General features: G+C 47.3%; 1 protein-coding gene across 3 annotated transcripts; it reads right to left on the bottom strand.

Annotated features, from left to right (window-relative positions):
- Positions 1 to 318: 318 nt before the first annotated feature.
- On the bottom strand, positions 319 to 21,104 carry FKBP6 (FKBP prolyl isomerase family member 6 (inactive)). 3 transcript variants are annotated; one of them, XM_075517729.1, is made up of 8 exons: positions 20,862 to 21,104; positions 19,421 to 19,510; positions 18,742 to 18,944; positions 17,342 to 17,488; positions 16,005 to 16,199; positions 15,567 to 15,676; positions 12,444 to 12,534; positions 319 to 757 (listed from the first exon to the last, which is right to left on the bottom strand). In XM_075517729.1, the coding sequence occupies exons 1-7, from the start codon at positions 21,085 to 21,087 to the stop codon at positions 12,456 to 12,458; spliced, it is 1,050 nt and encodes a 349-aa protein (XP_075373844.1). In that variant the 5' UTR covers positions 21,088 to 21,104; the 3' UTR covers positions 319 to 757; positions 12,444 to 12,455. The 3 variants fall into 3 exon arrangements, with proteins under 3 accessions (XP_075373844.1, XP_075373845.1, XP_075373846.1); XM_075517730.1 differs by having other exon boundaries at positions 17,342 to 17,461; XM_075517731.1 differs by lacking the exon at positions 17,342 to 17,488.
- Positions 21,105 to 21,826: the final 722 nt, after the last annotated feature.

Here is a 21,826-nt window from a genome sequence, read left to right as displayed (position 1 = left end):
CCACAAAGGCATATGTTCAAGAGATGCTGGGACTACACAGTGGATTTTGCTCCAAAAGGAAACCAACTTGATTGAAACTAGAGAAGTCAGCAACATTTGCAGGGGATAAAGATGGTATTAAGTAATTTGAAATTTAGTATCAACATTCACAGGAACATTCAGCCAAAACAAAGAGCATAACATGCTGTTGCCCAAGAAGGGAGCTAGCTATACAGCAACAAACCAGACCCTATTTCCAAATTCCAGCTCCTTACACTGAAAGGGAGACATTAGTCACTCTTGCACAATAAATTGGCACAAGTCCTGCCAGTGTTAGTCCTCAGGTCGGTTTATTTTCTCAGAACAAAAATATCAAACATAATTTTTGAAAGAACAACCTGTATAAACAATACAAAGCTTCCTGGCATCCTATTCCCATTTACAGATTCCCTAAAAGCAGCCCAGAACCTGCAAGAGGTAGGATGTCAGGAAAGAGTTTTCTTCAAATAGCGTGCAGGGGAGAAGAGAGGGAATGCCTTCCTCTCTCCTACAGCAGGACTTGGTTCTTCTGGAAACAGCCTCAGAATAATGCAAACAAAACCAACTTCAGGAAAACCAGGTTGTATATGAACACAGAACCTCCACTTCACACTCTCAAAACAAGACAGTGCTTTTGCCCCTTTTCCCAAAACGTAGATGCGATGCTGAGATCTCCATGTGCCCAGAGGTAGGTCTCCTTCCTGTCCAAGAACCACTCTCTTCATCAGCTGGCAAGGTCCTAGGATAACAAAATACCACGGTCAGTGTCCCACAGGGATCACCTGTACATTTTACTCCATTTTAGCATTAAATGGTCAATTGTTAAAAGCACACATCTACAGTGGCCCTGAAAGAAACACCCAGAATTTTGTGGATTAGCACCAGTTGGAACAGGCGCAGCGAAATCCCCGTAACATTCAACTTCCTCACATAGGACTTGGAGGAAACTGAGTATTAAGTGACAAGAGCTCAAAACTAGCAAGTCCACCTCAGAGAAACCCTGAGAACACCCTTCAGGCCACCTCCCTTCCTGTATGGGGTCATCCATGCTACCCAGCACTTGTGCTTTTCCAACCCTGTTCTGGGAAACCCAGTGCCTGTATACTTACTCTTTGCCTTTGGGAGATAGTGCTGTGTCTCCTAGAAGATTCACCATTCTCCTCATCTGAGATTTCTATTGCTTCTCACCGTATTTACTTGCTCCCATCTTCCCCCCCTTGCCCACAGCCCCTTCCTGTTTGTAGGGCATGACCACCAAGAGGCCTGGCCACACCACTGCGACACCGGCAATGGATCACAAAGTACTCCAGCATTTTGTTCTTTGTTAGCTCCCCTGCCCCACCGCTCTCACCTGCAGTTGGGTCCTCATCGGTCTTGGAGTCCTGGCACACACCGAGAAGGTGACAGATTCTGTACCCAGCAAAGCCTCTCTCTCTCATCTGCAGCCCCCACCCCATCCCTCTCCCTCTTTAGGGTCACAAGAGCTTCACTAGAAGGAAATCAGTATCTAGGCGTAGGGTCAGTTTTCTCTGGATATAAACCAGAACTGTTTCTAAGCTGTGATTCCCCCCCGCCTCTGTATTTCAAAGGGGAATCTCTTGGGTCACTGATCAGGACTTGGATCACCGGCCTCACCTTCTACATGGCTACACTGACCTTGCTGCCAAAAACTCACCTACTCCTTCAGTGTCTCTCCCAACCATGCTTCTCCTCTGCCTCTCCACCTGCAAACAGAACCAGCACCTTCTCCTCCCTGGCCCTTGCTAGCTGTTTGAATTGGTTTTCAAGTGCTGGTCTAACACCACAAGATCTGCGGTACACACAAGCATAACGTGGAGTTCCCTCTTGTTCCCAAAGCCATTAAGCACCTGGGATAACACACGCTCAGCACACATATTCATGCTGCTTTCTGATGTGCCTGTTCACGTATTTCAGCATCCTGCTGCTCACAATGTTGCTGCAGCTGGCACCTCTGAGATACTCAGAGGAATACTGATACAGAGGGTATTTCCCTGATTTGTCAGAGTGCAAATGGTACCAAAACACTGCTGAAAAGTCAGCCTCATCCCTCCATCATCCATAGGATGAACAGCAGAAGAAAAAGAAATAAATCAGAAAAATCACTCGAAGCCTTTCCACACAATAACCCATTATCTGTCTCCTACAGAACTTCTGAGGATCAAAGGAGGTACGTTCAAGAGATGCCCTATCTTCTCTCAGCTCAAGAATACCAGGAGCCCAAACCAATTTTTGACACTCTTTCAGCAGCTGTAGCCACTACAGCTTGCTCAGCCAGCTCAGCTGCAGTGGTGATCTCTGCAAATGTAAATCAAATTACTAGTAGCAAAATGGGGAAGCCCGCTCCTTAGAGGATATCAACTTACAGACTGCTAACCAGAAGGCAAAAAAAGCAGTAATTGTGAGGAAAACAGACACTTTACAGACTAAGGATGAGAAGATGAAGCATCACATGATGCTCAAAATCCACACCTCATTCATTATACATCCTTGAAAGGCACCGCAGGATCACAGGATAATTAGGGCTGCAAGGAACATCAGTAGGTCTCTAGTGCAAGCTCCTGCTCAGAGCAGGGTTAGCTATGAGGTCGACTAGATTACTCATCTTCCTCCAATGACCCTGAAGAAGCTGGGTTTTAGTTGGTCTGCATGCTCAGAGCCACACAAAACCCATGACTCAAATGCCACCCTGCCAGAAAACTATGAGTCTGAACCAGGACAAATGTGTCTCTCTCAAGGGCTGCCCCCAATTTAAAGTTTGGGATAATAAAAGCACAAAACAGTCAAGCAACTTTCAAGATTTCAAGAAACACATGAGTAAAGACTTCTACCCTAGCACAAACTAGGATCCACAGTAACAAGTCAGTGCAGGGTCACTGTCCTGGTTCACCCAGACTCATGAAATCCATAGCACAGTCTCATTTAACAGGCCACCTTTTATTGCCAAACCTTCCAAAACTGGGGATTAACAAGGTTCATTGTAAAACAAGATATTCACAGTCAGCTTCAGCACTGGCAGTGCTTTCTAGTATCTACCCTGACCAGGAGAAGGAGGAGAGGAAGTTTCTAAAGAAGGAAAACTACTGGAGGACACTACAGCTGATCTCTCCTCTTTGAAAATGAATCAGAGGTAGAAATGCTTAAATCATTTCTCCAGTTCACAGCATAAAGTTCTAGCAACTAGGACAAGGAAAGAAAGGTTTCCACAGCAGAAAAAAAATCATTATACTTGATGTGCTGTAGTGTTCTGCACGTTATTAGAGAAAAGCATCTTTGCTTCTGTTAAAATGCAACTGACTTCTACTCTGCTACTTGTCAGTCTGGTATTATCCCCACACAGCACTTCCTTTTATGTGTCCCTGATAGGCATACTTAAAAGATAATCACTTGATATTTCCACTGGCTGTTAGTTGTGGTTTGGGGTGCCTAGCTGGGTATAAAACCCACAGCTACTGAGACTTCTCGTGCACCATAAAAACAAAGAATCAAACTGTGAGTCTTCTGGTTTCATGACTGCTATTTGAAGTAATAAAGTCTTTACATGGAGCTAATTAAAAAAATACTCAAACTGAAACCCTAAAGCCATTTCAAGGAGTGTTTGATCAGTTCATCTCTTTCATTTCCACCTAATGGCTACACAATCAAAAGAGAAGTGGAGGGGAAACACACGGCCCTGAAGACGCAGAGAGCTGGATCGTGTTCAAAGTGTTTGCTGCTCCTGCACGTAGGAGAACAGCACGCTCTAACCAGGACTCTGCTCCAATATTTGTCTCCTTCCCTTAACAGCAGGTTGGCAGCAACTCAGCCACAAAAATGAGCAAGGCACACACTCACTTTGAAGTTCAGACAGAAGTCTGTTGGTACCAGCTATTTTAATTCATGCTTCAGAAAGATGAGGCAGTCGATCATCAATTTATAGTAAGCAACATGCCAGGTCACAGGTCATTTACAATCACAGTCACCTTTACTCTGCATTAAAGCCATAATTAACAGTTAATGTTTAACTAAGGCTTTAAAATTTGTTTAAGCTGCTTGCTTGCACGAAGAACTGTTGCTGCCTCTTCCCCAGCTCCCCCTTTCCTGCCTCCATCTCTAACAGGGCTGCAGGGAAGTATCATGTAGGCACCAAACACAGCAGATAAAATTTTTGTCAAAGCACGAGGAAACTGGAAAGTAAGAAGCATACACTTAAAGCATAGCTCCTGCCAGTTCAGCCCTCATTACACCCATGCTTTGAAGCAGCAGCTTCCAACAGCTTTGCACCAAGATAACCCTCAGCAAGAAGAGCGCTCCTCAAGAGAAGTAATCAAGTCATCGGCTTCGTGGAAGGCAGCCTGGAAGGCTGGCCTGGCTTTTACATCCCAGAGAAGTGCCTTTAAAGGACATTCAGAGAAACATAGCCTCCACATGTCTGTTATGGGAGACAGAATGCCTTTCTTTCAACACTTCTGTTCAAATCTAAATAGGATTCTCACTGACCATGGAGAAGAGAAAGGAAGGAAAGTTTTGACTTGGTAATCAGAAGGATACAGTACATCTCACACCACAGCTCCACATCAGCATGCTGGAAAAGTAGATGTTACGTGCACACATTTGGAGCATAGATCAGCAAAAGAGCTAAAACCTTCTTGAACAGCAATTGTCCAAGAAGTGCTCTTCACTCAAACCCTGACAAGTCCAAAAGGAACTGCCACTCTGGAATGACAGCCTGGAGAAAAACCACTGCTACCAGGAGGTGAACAAGCTCCTTCTGAAACACACCATGTGGACCCCACGAGAGGTTACTGACAGGCTGCAGCTCTCCTGAATGGCGAGAAGAAAGCCCAGCAACAGCTAGGGTGCTATCAGCTAGCTGATAACAAGATGTGCTGGGCAATCCATCCTGATACAAGAAGAAACAGCTATTTACAACGCCAGGCTATCATGGTTTTATCTGGACAATTATTAGAGGGAACATGATGTATCGCCACCCCAGGGAGCCTGTCTCTGAGCATGTGACATGCCATCAGAAAATTACCTAGTTAGGGTACCACTTATCTGCTATCTACGGAAGTGATTCTGCAGTCGGCCATACCCTCATTTCTCTCTCTAACATGTAGTTTGGGGATGTCCAGCTGTTAGTGCTTCAAGTGGAGTCACTTTTATAGCCAAGATGGCTGTGAAGCCTATCTTCAGAGTGCAGTAGCACACAAGCATGCAGACGCTCAGAGACTCCTCACATGTGAAGGCTTGAGCAGGCTCCGACTACCCCATCAGAGGTGCACCAGATGTCCAAATTCACAGATGAAGGTGCAAGGAGCAGATGTGCTACTCCTCATTTATATAACCAAGCTATATGAACTTCCATTGCCATCTGAAGATCTGTGCTTGTACACTTTTTTTCCTCAGGATGGTGGATTTTTTGTTTTTGCAAGTCAATTTGTCATGATCGTCAGCTCTGCAAAGGATCCACAGCAAGTTTCAAGCACTGCTTGTATGCTAGACAGACAGCTCAGTGGCAGGATGAATTCTCCAGAGATCTTTAACAAGTCTCGACTCCAAAGACCCTGAATGCTGATGACATGCACTACCATCCTGAACCTGAGGTGATGGAAGAAGGATCTGTCAAGTCTGCTCAGATCTGTGATAGGACAAGAATACCTAAAGAAAAAAGGAAAAACAGAAAGCAGAGCTCCTTTCCAAGCATTTCTAAAAAAAAAAAAAAAAAAAAAAATCCCTTAAAACAGCACCCAGACAAAGCAACAAAACAACTCGTTCAGAGAGCAAGAGGTCTCACAAGAGGGACAATTATGGGAAGGTGAAAGAAGGGATGAACTCTTCAACACACACTTCTGACTCAGAAAGAACTTCATCCAGCAAGTCTGGGCTGAAACTGATCCTTACAGCAGCTCCCAGTCCTTCAAGAACTCAGATAACTTTCATGTCAATAGTGCTCAGCATTCTGTCAAATCAACAAGTCCCTGATAAAGCAGGGTGGGTAGTGGGAGAGGCACATGAAGGTCATGTCTGCCCTTGCTGGAAATAAATCGCAGTTCTACAAACCAACTCACAGCAGTGCCAAGACACTCCCTGCCATCTTAAGCAAAAAGCCTTTCTGAAAGCAACATTCCCCGAATCTGAAGCCCTCATTAGTATCTCCTGCTTCTTGGTGCTGACAACCACAAACATTGTCTTTTTGCAAAGTGCTGTTGCCACTCTGTCGGACACAGCAATCAATGCCCTGGTGCTGTTTAAGCAGTGGTGTAGCCCCTGATCCCCTGTCAGCTGCTCTGTGTCACTGCTGATGGAAAGGACACCCCATTACGGGGCTGCACTTGGTGAATGATGCTTGGCAGCTCACAAGCAGAGGAGTATTTCTCAAAACCACAATGAACACTTTTGAGGGCACTTAGCACTTATTTTGTTAACCTCAGCTGTCTCGGTATCATCACAGCTACTACAATGCCCAGGTAGAGCATTTTAAACTCTTCCAAAGTTGTCAGTGTTTCACCACCCACGCTGTTGGAGTGGAAAGCTGGCCGGTCTCAAGACCCTGACCAGCACCAGCATGCTCTTGTAACCAGGAGAGCATCTCACCTGAAGCCTAGGGTATCAGGTCATTAGAAGTTTGCAGTTTCATTTGAACAAAGTGGAGACTGTGGAATAAGCAAAAAAAAAAAAAAAAAAAAAAACCCAAAACAAAAAAAAAAAAACCCCACCATACCTATGGAAGGCCCCCCCCCCCCCCCCAAAAAAAAAAATCAGCCACCACGGCATGGCTCACACCACCATCATCTGAAGTTGGTTTTTTTTTCCCCAACTATGTGTTGAAGTTACCTTCTGTGGTGCTCCAGCTCCCCTCTGCTCCAAATGCTGCTACAGGCTCTGACGCCTCTTCCCAGTGGCAGAGTCCTCAGTCCAGTGCCATGCTGAAGCAGTGAGACACAGGGACACCCACATTCAGTGACACTGACCCCAGTGTGGGTAGGATACACGGGTACACCAGCCAGGCCACAGCTGGTCCACGTCCACGTGCAGTGATTTAGATCATTGAGCGTGTCTGCTCAGGATGAGAGGTCACCGAAATAAGCAGGCAGTGAAAAACATCCTTCGCTCTTTGGAGGTGGCAGTGTCCTCCAAGGCCAAGAGGATATGAGATTCTTCATATAGGCATGGTTACAGTTCTCTACACTCAACACTCCTTTGAGAAACCGGACTAGAACAAGCACACAACAGTAAAGTATGGAAAAAGGCCCTTTGTTTTGCTGTATAAGGCACGATTTTTAAAATCCCCAGATTTAAGACTAAGAGAAATAGATAGGAACAAGATGCTGCTTCTGCTAGTTCAGAGAGGAAGTCTGGAGCACCCCAGATCAGCAGGACTGGCAGCCAGGCTTGCCAGTTCTGCCTGGGTTGGCAAGAGCCCCAGGAGAGCTGCTGACCACTGTCTGTAATGCTGCAAGAACCAAAAGCAGCACTGCAGACTTCCATGCTTCAGCTACCAGCACAACTAAGCTGTAACCTGATCCCAGGCATATGAGTCACAGGCACCTGCAGCAGACTCCCATCCGAAATCAGTTTGGTCCCTGCCTACTTGGGTATAGGTTTATCCAATTCGCCTTTTTAACCATCAAGGTAACAAAACATTTTGCCTTACACTTCATATAGCTTATCTCAACTGAAAGATGGGGAGTGGAGAAAGGAGACTTTCAAAATGGTACTTCAGAGAAAACCTTAAAATAACCACGTGTCTCCTTGCTGCTGGAAGTGAAGGCCAGTAACTCTGAATGCTCTGCAAAACTAAAACTTTCTTCATAAAGAAATTCACATCTTACACATAGACCATTCTCTTTAAACTCTACCTGCATGATAAACCAAGTATTATCATGGGAATTAAAATATCTTTTTCACTCTCTACTGATTTGTAACAGCAGCATATTTTATCTTCCATGTGCTGGCAAAAGCTCTGAGAAATAAAAGCCCACACAGGGGTATGCACTGGGGGCTCAGCCTGTCCTTTTGAGGGCAAGTGTGCTGGGTGGCCTCAGTGAGGCAGACAGGAGCTTGAGGAGAAATGCAGCCAGGAACCCACTGCTACTGCACCTGGGAGCTTCATGTTTGAGCACACAAAGGGGAGCCCTAGGCTTTAGACACTTGCTAAGTCTTAGAGAGGATGGCCCTGGGCTGGGCCCCAAGGCAGTCTTCTGATGAGGCTGGAGAACCATCACTTCACCAGTGCCTTGGAGGATGGGCACGGTAGGGCACTGAGACATTGCATGGGTCCCCCTCCTTTCCATCTCGCATCATCTTTTCATTTCTAAGCATGGGCCAGACCTCCCGGTCTGGGAAAAGCCACCCCTAGAGCATTCAAACCGGGGACCCACGTCCAGTACACCTGACTGGGCAGCATGCATGTCATGGCATCCCTAAGCAGAGGTGGTGCAGCCATTTCTCCACTGACAGTTTCTACAAGAGACCAGAGCCCACCAGTCTTCCAGAGAGGTATTACTGGTACTACCACAGGCATGAACTGTGGAACTCCTCTGAAAATAAGAAAGATGCTAGAAGAGAAGAGAGCTGGAGGGAAAACAAAAAAACCCCAATGCAACAACCTTATTAAAGCTTTTCTCCTTCCTCTGCTTAGCAAGGGGAATGCTTAATTAAGTCATCCTTCAAGCCTTCCCACTCACTCCAGCAATGCTCAGCATAAAACAGATATTTAACAATTTCCTTCGCAGCACAGGACATCTCAGTGGTACGATAATTTGCATATTCTAAAGGAGAAGTGAAATTGCCGGTTCTCTGTTGCTCAGCTTTACGCAGTGGGTAGGGACAGTATCAGCAGGAGGCACATTTTAGATCTGCTCAGTAATAAGGGAGAGCAGGAGGGGAAGGAGCAAGTTGCTGTTTGCTCAAAGTCTGGAGCCTTCCCAAGGCAGGAGTTTTGACTGTGTTATGCACATACTTCTCAGTTTATTTGCAAGTCTCTTTCAGCTTATTAGGTCAGTTTAACTGGCAACTGCTGCTGATTTTAAGCCCAATTATAGTCACTTCTACCTGGTGACACAGCCCCAGTTCTGCAGCCAATTCTCACCAATTAATGGCTTCAGAATTGCTAGACCCTGCTACTTGTAGCAATCTCGAGTTTGACCTCAGAGTCATAGTTTCCTGCCATAATTTCAGCATTGTTTGTTTTCACTGGAACACTTCCCTGTGTGCTCTCAACTACTGAGACCACTTCTCCTGTGTATTGAGCCGAGATACACATTAAACGCAAGCTTTCAACTTTGGCCCACCTATAATAAAAAAAAAAAAAAACCTCAGGGACTTATCTTTCTGGGATGGAACTATCACCAAGGACCCTCTACTAGAACCCAGACATTTCTAGGGAATTTGTCCCCACTCCTCATGATTAAGTTCTCTTATCATGAAGGACCACAGCAATACAATGAGAAGAAATTCCTTTTTTTTTTTTTCCTCCTGGGTCTTTCAAACAAGAACGAACAAGCAGCTCCAATAAGCCAGCAGTTCTTAGCCCATCTGTCCTGCACTTTAGGGGACACTGAGGAGGACTTTCAGCTATGCACATCCCAGGTACCCTGGCTTGACATGTCTGCACCACACAAAGTGTACAGAGGCAGGAAAATAACCCAAACCCAAAGAGGGGCAAGCATGACACCCAAGCCACTGTGTTTGCAAGGAACTGCAGAAGGATGGATTTAAGAAAGCATTCATGCTTCTATTTCTCCCTCTGAGTATTTCCGAATTCTCCAGGAAGCATAACAAGTAGTCTTCCATTTCACCAAAGAGAAGATTTATTCTGACCTGAAACTCCATTAAGAAGGAAGAAAGTGTGTTCTGAGCAAGATGTTGTTTGTGGCAATTAAAGAAACTAGACTCTGCAGTGAGGGGGATACAGAAATACCAGGCAGAATGAAGATACTCAAGTGTGTCTGGGTTTGAGCATCATTATGCGAAACATACAACACAGCCCTGGCTTATTCAGTACAAAGAAATGAAGCTTTTGTCCCTGTAACACAGCAACTGCTGCAGAACTTACCAAAAGGTATAGCAAACCCACCTGGGAAGGAGCTCTGAAGCAGGGGGATGGATGTAGCAGTGGTTCAGAAGGGAGAAAATGCCACAACTACAGCTCCAAATCATTTAGCTGGTAAGCTGGACAATGGGTCAGGTCAATGCTTAACAAGCACCTGCCAGCTGGTATATAGGAAAGTTTTCCGTAACTGTTGGGATTCCACTGGATCATTAAACATGAGCTAGAGGCAGCGTTCACAGGCCATCTACTCACTCAATGCCTAAGACAGAAAGGATGAAGCAGGCCTGCCAGACTGACCGAGTACAGCTTGTGCCCTAAACTGAACTTGTACAAAGTTGTCAGAAAACACCAAAGAATGTTCTGCCTCAAGTCTGACTAATTAGCAGTGCCTTTGATAGAGAGCAGGAGCTCCAGCTGGAACTGCTTTGCTCCTCTCTGAATACATAATGAAGTTTTTAAGCAAGATGCAGCAGCAACCAACCTCCAGCTAGCACAAGGCCCTGCCCTGCAAGAACCTCCTCCAGCAAGGGATTTTTCTTGCAATGAATTAACAGTAGATTCTTGTGTAGGTCTCCGTGATTTATGTTTGTCTGGAAGACTTATTTTATTTTTAATACTGTAACTAAAATCAACTTTGAAGAAGGTTAGAAGTCTTTTTGACTGACAGCTGTCAATCAGCTGGGTAAGGCAGGAGAATGGCAGGAAAGCACTGTACATGTGCATCAGTAGGAGTCAGTGGAGAAACTCTGACTGATGAACAGTTCAGCCCAATCTTTAAGCTTGCCTCCAGCAGAGGTTTCCCTTTTTCCCTTCCCCTTTGCACATCAGTCTCCACTAACTGAAGACATTGTTTCCCTTGCAACAACAGCTATGTGCCATTACACCAACTGTGTGGAAATCGGCATCTTTGCAAGCCGCTTTTTGCCAAACAAGAGGTCACACAACCTTACCAGTGGAGGACCTGTTTGATGACCCAGCAGATCACCACACTCATTCAGACTTCCCACCACAAAGCAGGGTCAACTGATGCACAGATTGACACAAGAAGCTTCCCAGGGCAGGCACCGCTATGTGCTACCATCAGACACAAGAGCCAAGTCCTACAGCCTTCCAAACTGCAAGTCTCTGAAATTCAGCAAGTGGAGAATCAGAGCCTCCTTGCCAAGTCCAGAGCCAGCCACGGACTTCCTGCACACATTGGCAAGACCGCTCATCAGTCTTAAATCCCCTTTCACAGCTACTTGCCTGGGGGTAGGTACCTGCTAACAGATGTGATCAGTCTCATACTGAACCCAGGGCAGAACAACTTGCGCTCTGAGGCAGTTTAGCAACATGCCCAGCTCAGACTGGGGTACAGGGGGCAGCAGGAGGGGTGAAGACTACAGCAGGGAGGCACATCCAGCCAGCAGGGGGTTGTGTCATTCTAGGAAGCAGCTGTTCAATCAAATCTCTTCCTCAAATACTACCTTAGCTTCCTCACAAGCACAGACAAAAGAGCCAATCTTAAAATACCAGACCTGCACCCTGCACTAGCACTGCTACTGATAGAAAGGCTGCCAATACTCATTTTCTACAAGTAGAAGAGGCACTGCCTGTATTGCATGAGAGAGAATGGCAGCAAACTCTGACAACCCTGAGCTGGTGATGCTTTCTGACAGAAGGCTGCTGTCATTTTCCACAGCTCTTTCCCTAGAGTTTACCCCGAGGCAAGAGACCAGCGAATATTTCCACTCCCTCTTACGCCCCCCCGAAGGTTTTGACAAAAAAAAAAAAAAAGAATGATCAAAGAGCCTTTGTGCATTTATAAACCCGTCAATTTTGCTAGAAGATTTAAGGCTTTAAAGAGTCCAAAACATCTATTTGAAATTTTCTATACAAACACGTTTTTTAATATTTAAAAAAACCCCAGAAATAAAATATTTAGATTTTTCTGAAGTGAGGCCTTCCAACAGCTCCAGACAGGAGCGCTGGAGGGAAGGAGGAAATCCAATTCTTAACTTTGACAGGAACAATTTTTTTTGTTTCTTTTAATTGGCAGAGAAACAAGACTACACAGCTATTTCTCCCCCTGGCTCTGACAAGGAATAGCTGGGATGAGCAGCACAGGAAACAACAAAACCAAACTTACTCAAGTGCTGCCAGTTTCAGGTTCCTGTCCCACGCCAGCTTGCCTCGCAGGAAAGATTCCCCAAGACAACAATGCAGCAGCGTTTCATCCCACCATCCTGCCTCTTTCCCTTCGCACACTCCCATTACCTTACATTTTGCCTCCAAAATCCTCCCACACAGAAGAGAAGTAGGTTCCCCACCTGAAAACAATTCAGACACAACAGGTTTTGGGAGACCTCAGCGGTTTTCACAACTTGATTACCTTTATTTCTGGTCAGCCAGAAGAAGAGTTGAGGGGTGCAAACATTCGGCAGCACATTTCTTTCTCCTTTTCCATGTAGTCCTTGTAGCAGCTGCAAAGTAGAGCACAGCATGGCATCACGGGCTGTGAACTGGCCGCCCAACCATCAGTGCCACAACCAGAAAGTACACATTATTTTTTCTATATCAATAAATTAGCCTAATGTAAGAGTGTGCTGGTAGCAAAGACACAGCTCCTCTAAGCCCTTCTTTCTGCCGTGCTAGGGAAGGAGAGCTGGAAACATTGTGCCTCAACCCCAGACCCTGGGTCTCTGCTTCACTGGTGACTGGTTAGCTAAGTAGATCATTTGACTTTTGGTAGCCAGATGCTTTCTACACCAGTTTTGCAAGCATATGACGATGCAGAGGAACCCCCACTTGCATCCTGTGGTCTAGTTTTGTGCGTCCTTGTTTGTGCCACTCCTTGTGCAAGCTCCTTCAGCATCTAGCAGGAGACATCATCCAAGTGCCCTACTCCAGGATATCTACCATTGACACCGAATCTGGGCAGAGGATAGGTAGGAGGCAGAAGGGATTTATGTCCAGACTAAGTGGATGACAGGGCAGATGCTTCCTCCTCCATTCTCACTTTCCCGCCAGCATCACATTAGCATGGCAAAAGCTTCCCAGACTGCTCCATTTTAATCACTGCTTCTCCAAGCACAGTGTCCTCTACACCCTATGCTCCCACCTCACCAGCCACGAGGTCTCACTGGTAAGGAATCCCTGAGCCAGAGGGTGACTCAGTTTGGGCACCGTCCCAGGGATCAATGGCTGCCCACATGGTCAGCTTTTCTGCATCTGCTACCATATAAGGTCAAAAGCAAAGGTTTTTGTTGCAACACACCAGAAACAGCGCAAGCGTGACATTGGCTAATGTGCTCTCAGCCCCCTATTATCCTAGGTCCAGAACCTCAAAGTGTTTCGCTCCATGAAATCCAGCACAGCAAATCTCTTCTGTTAAGTCTCAGACAGATGTTGCCATAACTGTCCACACCGAGTAGATCAGGGATGCCCACCTGTGGATGCCCACAGACTGTGGATGGCACACTCATGTGCCCACCACAGCAGGAAATCCAAGAGCCTTCCATTTGGAGGTGCAGATTCATGCCAGATATCAGAACAACCCCATTTTGTTCTGATTTGATGCAATGCAAGCCTTCCAATAGAATTGCCAAATACAGCAGCAGAATTTGCACCAACAAGACCACCACAGCTGGTATCAGACACGTGTTCCACAAAACCCTCACCCCGGATTCTGCCTGTTTTTCTCCAGTGAAGTGAATGCTGCCAAGAACCTGGTTCAGCTGTTAAACAGATGCTTTTCAAAGTTTTGTTTTAGACAGCAAAAGGTAGCTGTTGATTAACACACAACATTCCTTTTTGCAAAGTATAAATGTACTCAGTAAGGAAGTGAAAAGCCTCTAAGAACAAGATTTTGATTCATATTCCATTTCTGAAGCATTTGCAAGATCACATTACGAGTTTTCTCAGGCAAGGCAGTTTGGCAACATTACAGGATCTAGACTGAGGTGTGGCATAATTAACAACACCTGATAACGTTGTCTTCATCTGTTTTATACTAATTCCACTCTTTGTCATAGTAAAAGCAAAAAACCCACCAATTTTAACTGGCACTGAAGCAGAAACTCCCAGACAACAGTGGTTTAACGCGTACACAGCTTACTGACACACACATTAGCTGTACGTGCTGCTATCTCCAGAGTCAGAACCGACAGGCCTGCCCACTGCTTCCCCAAAGGCAGAATGCCTTGTTGCTTCCTGGCAGCACAACCTCAACATTATTAGCAAGATTTCTCTTCTACCTGCCAACATATTTTGAGTGAGTCTAAGGGAACACATGAAGCTTCTAGAATCAGGACTTCTAGCACTGTACCACAGGTCTTTGACACTACCCACATACCAAGCCTCCAAGAGCAGCTAGCTAGCCATCCAGATCTACTTTATAATGTGCTCACCTAGCAATTTAGTAGCTACATACCCAGAGGCAGATCAGGGTGAACAGAATTGGTTTATTTCAGATTTCCAGACCAGCAGCTAATATGGCCTTCAAGTTCTTTGTACTTCAGAATAACAGAACAAGTTTGAAGACTTGGCATTGTTCACAGACTATTAAAGATCACGTGGATATATAGGACACTGATGTGCAAGGACAGCCCTCTACCAAAACATTACCTGGTGAAATCACTCAGCCCACAAGACTGGCTCTTCCAGACACACCAACTACTCTAATAAGAGATGTTACTGCTCCCTACAAACCTTTTTGCAAAGGCCTAGCAGCGACACACAAAAGAAGAGGGTTCGTATTCAAGGGCTGCTTTGTGATCTCTGAAGCTGGGGACTGCATCGCCTTCTGTGTCTGTGAGCAGCGCCAGAAGGACAGCACACACTTTTGGGAACCAGCTAGTGCTTTTGCCAGTTTCAAAGGGAAGAACAGAATGAGGGCAGAGACTAGTGTTAGTCATGCCCTAGCCCCACCAAAACATGACTAAAGCTGGCAGGATTGTGCTGTACTCAGCCTGCAGGCAAAGGGAAAGTTTGCCTTCAGGATTGCTCACTTATTACCTCCAAGACAGAAAGAAATTCACTTTTAACAAACATTAGTATTTGTAGCATTGTACACTGAAGCACTTGCAGTGCAGAAGAGCTGCTGTAGTTAACCAACACATCTTAAATGGAATGAAAATCATACTTATTAATCCAGAACATTATCAGATTGAGCACTAGCCTACTGCATTTTCATTGGTTTTGAGGCATTTCAGCAGTCCATCTCCCTGCCTGGTCACCTACTCACACGGAGCATAACACGCATATCCCCCCAGAGAAACTGTACAGAAAGAGTGGGTGCTCTCAGCTTCTCACCTATCACATGTAACTGCTGTGTCTGCAAAATGTTTGAATCAGCTGTCCCCACACTAAGAGAAACCTTCTGCATTTTCCAAAGTCACTTACTAACCCAATTTTTGTGTTTTGTTTTTTTAAAACATTTTAAATATTTTCGAGCGGGTGTTCCAGCCTGTTTAAGCACTCTCTCTTCCACAGGGATGGAAAAAAGTTCTCTCACCTTGCCAACTTTTTCAGCTCATTGTTAATATCGTGGTTAAATGGCTGTATATGCTGAGCTCTGACCAGGAAATCCCGGGCTTTTTCATATTCTGTCATGCAGAGACAAGCCTGCCATTGAAAGAAGACAGATGCATTGCAAAATAAATATAGACTCACTGCCATTCTTCAGGACTCAAACATGTGCAACCACAAACATTTCTGAGACAGATCCAGGTAGCTCAGGAATCCCCCATGAAAAGATCTGTATGACAGATTTACAGAGCGCCAGATTTTCCAAAAGGTCAGATGCAGAGAAACCACCTCTACTGCTGCAGCAGCTTAGTAGGCCTGGCCCAGAATTTAGTGGTTCTCCTCAGTTTATTCGAGGCTCTCTCCACAGCCAGTCAGACCAGGATATTCCTTGATGTGGCTAGCAGAGGAATTTATTTTTGCCTACCTGGCCACACCTGAACAGCGCTTTGGCATTTCTTTGGTCAATCTCCAAGGCCTTCTCCCCATATGCCAAAGCTTGGGCAGGACGTTCCAGTTTCAGGTAAGTAAGCGAGAGATTCAGAAGCACCAGCAGCTTGGAAGCATCGATCTGACACTGCTCTGCCTCACTGGAAGGGCTGCGACCGAGGATGGAGAATGCCTGAGCAGACACGAGGGGAAAAAAAAAAAAAAAAAAAAAAAAAAAAAAGATAACTAGTGCACAACAAATCTGTTATGGAAGGTGAGAAATTCATCTCATCAGCCAGCTACACCCATGTTTCCATTTACCTAGGTCAGTTAATAATAACCAAAACTCTAAATATACTGCATGGCATTATCAGCGTGACTAGCCAGCTCAGCCATAAGACTACGGGCTTACAAACCTATCAAGGAACTTGAAAGCAGCAGAATAAAAATATTACACCCAGATTTTAAGGCCAAAGACAGAACAGAAATCCTACAGGGAGAAAGGCAATTTAAATTATTTTTCTTACAAAAAAATACCAAGAACGCTAAATGGAGGGAAGAAAAATCTCACAAAACCTCACTACTTCTGAAAAAAAAAAGAAAAAAAAAAAAAAAGGCAGATGCATTCCAGTTTGGGAACGACTGAGTATTTTCCTGCCCAGAAAGGTTGTGGAGTCTCCATCTTTGGAGGTGTTCAACACCTGAACGGTGTTACAGGAGAAGCTGCTACCCCTTTAACAACGGGGACAGTCCCAGGAAGCCTCCTGCTGTGGCTGACCTTCCTTCAGCAGGGGGCTGGACTAGACAACCTCCACAGGTTCCTACCAGCCTCAAGTACTGTGCGATTCCCACTTGCAAGGCTAAAAGTAGAGTGCCCAGGATGCCAGCAATACCTCTGTTTCCAGACCGCGGGGATTTTAGACTACTTCTCAAAGCATTAACCAGCACACTGCTGCAATACAAGGCCATGCTCTATTATAACATCTCCCAGCAGAAGCTGACCTGAAAGGCTCCAGTTCAGCAGTCAGACATGCAAACTGCTCAGGGCTCACACAGCCGCCAAGATGTACTCTTCTGCTTCAGCTAGAGCCCACAGGGAGCAAGCCTGAAGGAAAAGAGTTCTGCCTATTTCTGCCAACCCTTCTCCTCCTTCATTTACCATTGCCGCTCACACAAAAGCAGGTGTTTAAGAGCTGTTCTTAAATAACAAACTATGCCTGGAAAATATAATTATTTGATCTCAAAATTGTACTTGTTATGGTGAGCTAGCTCTTAATAATCACTGCTTTCACAGCTTTTCACAATGGAAAACACATTTTTTTTCTAAAGTCATACCCTTTTGTATCTGTCTTTGGCACCCTCAAAGTGCTGCTTACGGTAGAGGTAGTTGCCAAACTCTCTCTCCGTGTCTGCCACTTTCAACACCTTTTGTAGCGGAAATGTATCCTGCTGCTCCTGTATAAAGAAATACCTGAATTTCAGCTGAAACAAAAGAAAACAAGCAGAGAGCTCAGACAGGACAGACCTGCAGTCCCCTTCTATTGACAGAGCAGGAGCCAGGCCGTTGCAAAGGCTCCTGCAGTGTCCAGCCGGGCTACCACCACATGGCATCTCCGCTCACCAGGCTGAAACATGCCACTGTTCTTGTGCTGATAACTCCTGGTGAAGAGTGCTACCAACCAGGTCAGGAAGCTCACCAGGACCAAAGTGACTCCAGGGCAGGGAAAAAAAAGCAGGAATTTGTTCTTAAATCCTGCTCAACTCTCTCACCTGCTTAGCACAGAGCAGACAGTTAACACAAATGCTATTGCTGGCACAAAAGGTGAAGCTGATTGAAAGCCTCCATTGCTCTAATGGCTCAGCATCACCCATGGTGGCTGCCTCAGGCCAGCTCTGGGACCAGCCTGACACCCACGCAAGACATGAACCCAGCAAAACTAAAAAAACCCAACGATAATAAAAAAGATAAAAATCAAGGGACAGGTTTTCTCCTGGGTTTCCAAGTTTGAACCAGCTCACACAGAGAGGTCAGTTAGCCAGAAAGGGTGGGCACCAGCAAGAAGGGGAGTAAGCTCTCTTGCAACAAGTGTGGTTTGCTCGCAGGGCTATGTGCAAAGTGGCCCGTGCGGCAGCAGGAGGGAATGAGGAGGGCCTCCCCTGCCAGCACTGCTGCCTGTGCCCCACTCACTGACCCACAACCACAGCCCAAAACCCTTTACATGAAAAGGAGGAATTAACAGTAATACCGTAACTCACCAGGAAGGAAATCGAACAGTGAAGGAGCACTTGGGACAGCAGCCAAGAAGCAGAGACAAAGGGTGGGGGCTGAGGAAGGGGCACTTGAACACTGCAGACTGAACAGGATTTTTACAGACAGCTCATTACTGTTCCTTCAGAGAAATTCCTGGAAGCTGGTGCCCTCTAGTGAAACCATGAGGTTTCTTGTAAAGCTAAAAATAAATGGAAGTCATTCCACTGACTCCAGCACATGGGAGCAAACAAAGGCAGCACCCAGCTTCTCCCTCTGTACACGAGCGCAAACAGAGCAAGGCATGCAGGGGCAGCATTAGAGGGCATGTGTTTGTATCAGAGTGGAGCTAGCAGCCCAGGGTCTGGATAACTGCACCTGCAATCACGCTAAACATATGTAATACATGAGCAACAGCAACTGGAAGGAAAGACAACAAAGGTTTAGCCTCCAGATTTAGGTCTCAAACCTTGTTAAGGCAACTCACAGCAGTCAAGTCAAAGAATGTGTCAGATTCATCCGAGTCTAGGAAGTCCAGCACCTCCACTTCGAACATGACCGTGGCATTTGGGGGAATGAGAGGAGGACAGCCCTGCTGCCCATAGGCGTAATCTGGCATGAAGACAAATCTTGCTACCTCTCCCTTCTTCATCGTCAGCAGGCCAATTTCCAGGCCCCCCAGTGTAATGTCTGTCACAACAAGAAATGGAAGGTCACAAGAACCGCAAACCTGGAAACCCCTTCAGACTCCAAACAATGATTTCTCCTAAAGCCTGGAGGAAAAAATCCTTGGTAGCTCATATCTCAGCAACTACAATGGTCAACTGCCCCCTGTTACGGCTTATCAAGGTGGTCTGCTGTGGGACCAAGCACACAGTAAACAGCGACATCTCCTCTCAGGTGATTTAAAAACACCAAGACAAGCAGCTGCTTCAGGGCAGGCGGTGAGCACCCCGCTGCTCACTCCCACAGTCAAGAGGGGCAGAGGGTGATCAGTTCCAGATTGACCATCACCTGTGTGAAGCAGGAGGCTTCTGGACTCCATTAACAAGTTTTAAAGGTTTCAAATAACCTAAAGATACTAAACAGCGTTTAAACTGACATGTCTTAATGGGCTGGTCTTTATAACCCCAAGTCCTAGGACAAACTTTTTGGCTCAAACCTACCTTTTCCAAGTTTCATCAGCCCAGGAGACTTGCTGTAGCAGTTTGTGCAGAAGGGTTCATCCCAGTGTTCCAGGTAACCAGAGTACTTCACTGTGCAGCCCAAAGCGAGGAGTGGGGAGAAGAGAAAAGCAAGAGTTTGATTTCATATCCAGTAACAGTACCATTGGAAGCACACCACTGGGAGTTGGTTTTGCAACATCACCCTTTTATCTGCCTTTTTCCTTCCTTCTGCTGTAGAACAGCAGATTCAGCACAAACTACCTTGTCTTTATACCAAAAACCTGGTCACATCCAAGTAGCCAAGTGGTGTTGACTGCGTTTTTAACATCAGCACCAAATAGAACAGCTGCTTCACAGTCCTGATGCCTTTCTAATCAAGGGATGTGATTTTGTGTTCCTAAGGACTGGAATGGAACCTTCAGCTGTAGAAATTGAAATGCCCCTGACTACCTGCAGAAATACGCAATAAAGCCTTTCCCAATCAAAGCTGGAGCCCTAGAAAGAGAAACGAAGGGGGAAATGCATCCCTCCAAGCTCAGCTACCCCCCAGGTAGCTGTACGGGTAACTCCAATTCTCACTCTGTTAGAAAACCCACTGTAACGGGCTTCCCTTTACATGGCACCAGGCTCTTGCACTTCAGGAACCACTTTCAGCTTCAAACTTCTTCTCTGTACTGTGAGCACAGGTGGGACCTGGAAATCCTGCTCTTCTCAAGGTCAGGATGCCCTTTCATTTAATCTGTCAGCCACAAGAAGTTAAACAGAGTATCCCGAGTGCTAAAATACTGATAAGGGAGAACAGTCTCTGAAACAGAGAAACATAGTACTGTATAACAGAAGCACTTTTAAGTTCTTGTTCTGATCTCATGCTGAAGTACATAGCACTCAGATTTGCCACCCCATGAGCATCGCAACATTAGAGGCTCAGGGGATTTTTTACAACAGGTTGCCCTCTCCAATTCCCTCAGTGCATACTTCAGGCCCAGCCATGCAGATCAAAGCAAGGACCTTGCACTGAGACGTAAATGACATAGAGGAGCATGAGACCCTAACTTCAGTCCACCCTTCCAAGGATTTTAGGTTTTCTTAGTCCTGCTAACCACAGATTAAGTTTAACAATTGCCATTTTTAAAGAAAGCTGCTCAGGAGACGGCCAGTGGAGCCTGCAGGCTTGTACCCACAAAGTAGGGCACAACGTTCCTGCAGAGTGCACCAAAATCCCTGGGGAGCCAGGCTGCGAGCTCGCGCAGCGCTCACTGCAGGATGCCTGGCTGCTGGCACGGACCAGAGGACACACGGCCCCGGGGAAGGTGTGAAAGCCAGGCCGGGCCCTGTGACAGGGGGGTGCCCTGCCGCTGCTACGCAGCCTCCCTCAGCCCACGGGAGAAGCACGGGCACCTCGGCCCGCCCAGCACCACAGGCCCTGGAGCCCCAGCAGTACCTGCCACAGAGGCGGCCGGGGGCACGGCCGGCCCGGCGCCAGGGCGCAGCTCCTCCTTGCGCACCCCTCCATCGCCGCTCAGGTCCCGCAGGCCCCGAGCCCGCGCCAGGCACTGGAAGGGGGACACGGCCGGGGCCGGGGCCTGCCCCGCCAGGTGCGGCCTCCCCTCGGGCCCGGCCCAGGCCCGGCCCCGGGCCTCGCCAGCGGCCCCACCACCGCCCACCATCGCCCGGAGCGCTTCGCCTCGTCCCGCCCCTCGCCCTCGTCACCAATCACTGCCCACCACACGCTACGCCTTCAGCCAATCACGCTCCGAGGAGCGACCGCGTCCCAGCACGCTGCTTAAGAGCCACGCGCCGGCGCCTCTCGGCGAGGACACGCCTCTGCGCCGTTATCGGCCAATGGGCGATGGAGGCGTCACGGGCTACGCAGTGCACCCTGGGGGATGTAGTCCGCGCCGCCCTCGCCTGCGCCGCGCGGCGGGGCACGAGGCCTGTGCTGCCTCCCCCTCCCCCTCCCCCTCCTCCTTCTCCCTCTTCCCCCCCACCCCCCCCGGGCCTGGGTGCCGCTGTCTTGCACCGGCTGCCCGCCGTTCCCACCGGGCCTGCGGGGAAAAGCAGCCTCTTTCGGGCATCGTTTCCCTCAGGGAGACCCGGACGGTCCCACCAGGCGTCTCCTTGCAGGCCGGGGCTGTGTCCTCCCCTCGGGGTGCCGGCAGCAGCCCCAGCACCGCACCCACGGGCCGGGGCCCTGGGCCCGCTCCCCTGGGCTGAGCCTGTGGGCTGGGGGACCTCGGCTTGGGTGCTCCCGGGGCTGCAGGAAAGGCCCCTTTGAGGGAGGGACATCCGTGCGGCCTGTCCTCACCCGCCAGACCCCCTTGGGGAACAGGTGCTGCACCCTCCTGGTTTACTGCAGCCCAAAGACCCAACGCCTTCAGCATGAGGCTGAGGTGGGAGCCCCGGGCT

The sequence above is a fragment of the Mycteria americana genome, chromosome 15 (assembly GCF_035582795.1).
Source record: "Mycteria americana isolate JAX WOST 10 ecotype Jacksonville Zoo and Gardens chromosome 15, USCA_MyAme_1.0, whole genome shotgun sequence".
NCBI classification, from domain to species: domain Eukaryota; kingdom Metazoa; phylum Chordata; class Aves; order Ciconiiformes; family Ciconiidae; genus Mycteria; species Mycteria americana.
The sequence above is the reverse complement of the archived record's forward strand: the minus strand, read 5'-3'. Positions and strand labels throughout refer to the sequence as shown.

Bases quoted from the DNA above. Each gene is read 5' to 3' on its own strand.
- FKBP6 (XM_075517729.1), bottom strand. From the start codon at position 21,087: ATGGTGGGCGGTGGTGGGGCCGCTGGCGAGGCCCGGGGCCGGGCCTGG. The intron at 19,511-20,861 runs GTACTGCTGGGG...TGGGCTGCACAG, and splicing joins CCCGGCCGCCTCTGTGGCAG to TGAAGTACTCTGGTTACCTG. The intron at 15,677-16,004 runs GTAGGCAAAAAT...TTTCAATGGCAG, and splicing joins CGCTGTTCAGGTGTGGCCAG to GCTTGTCTCTGCATGACAGA.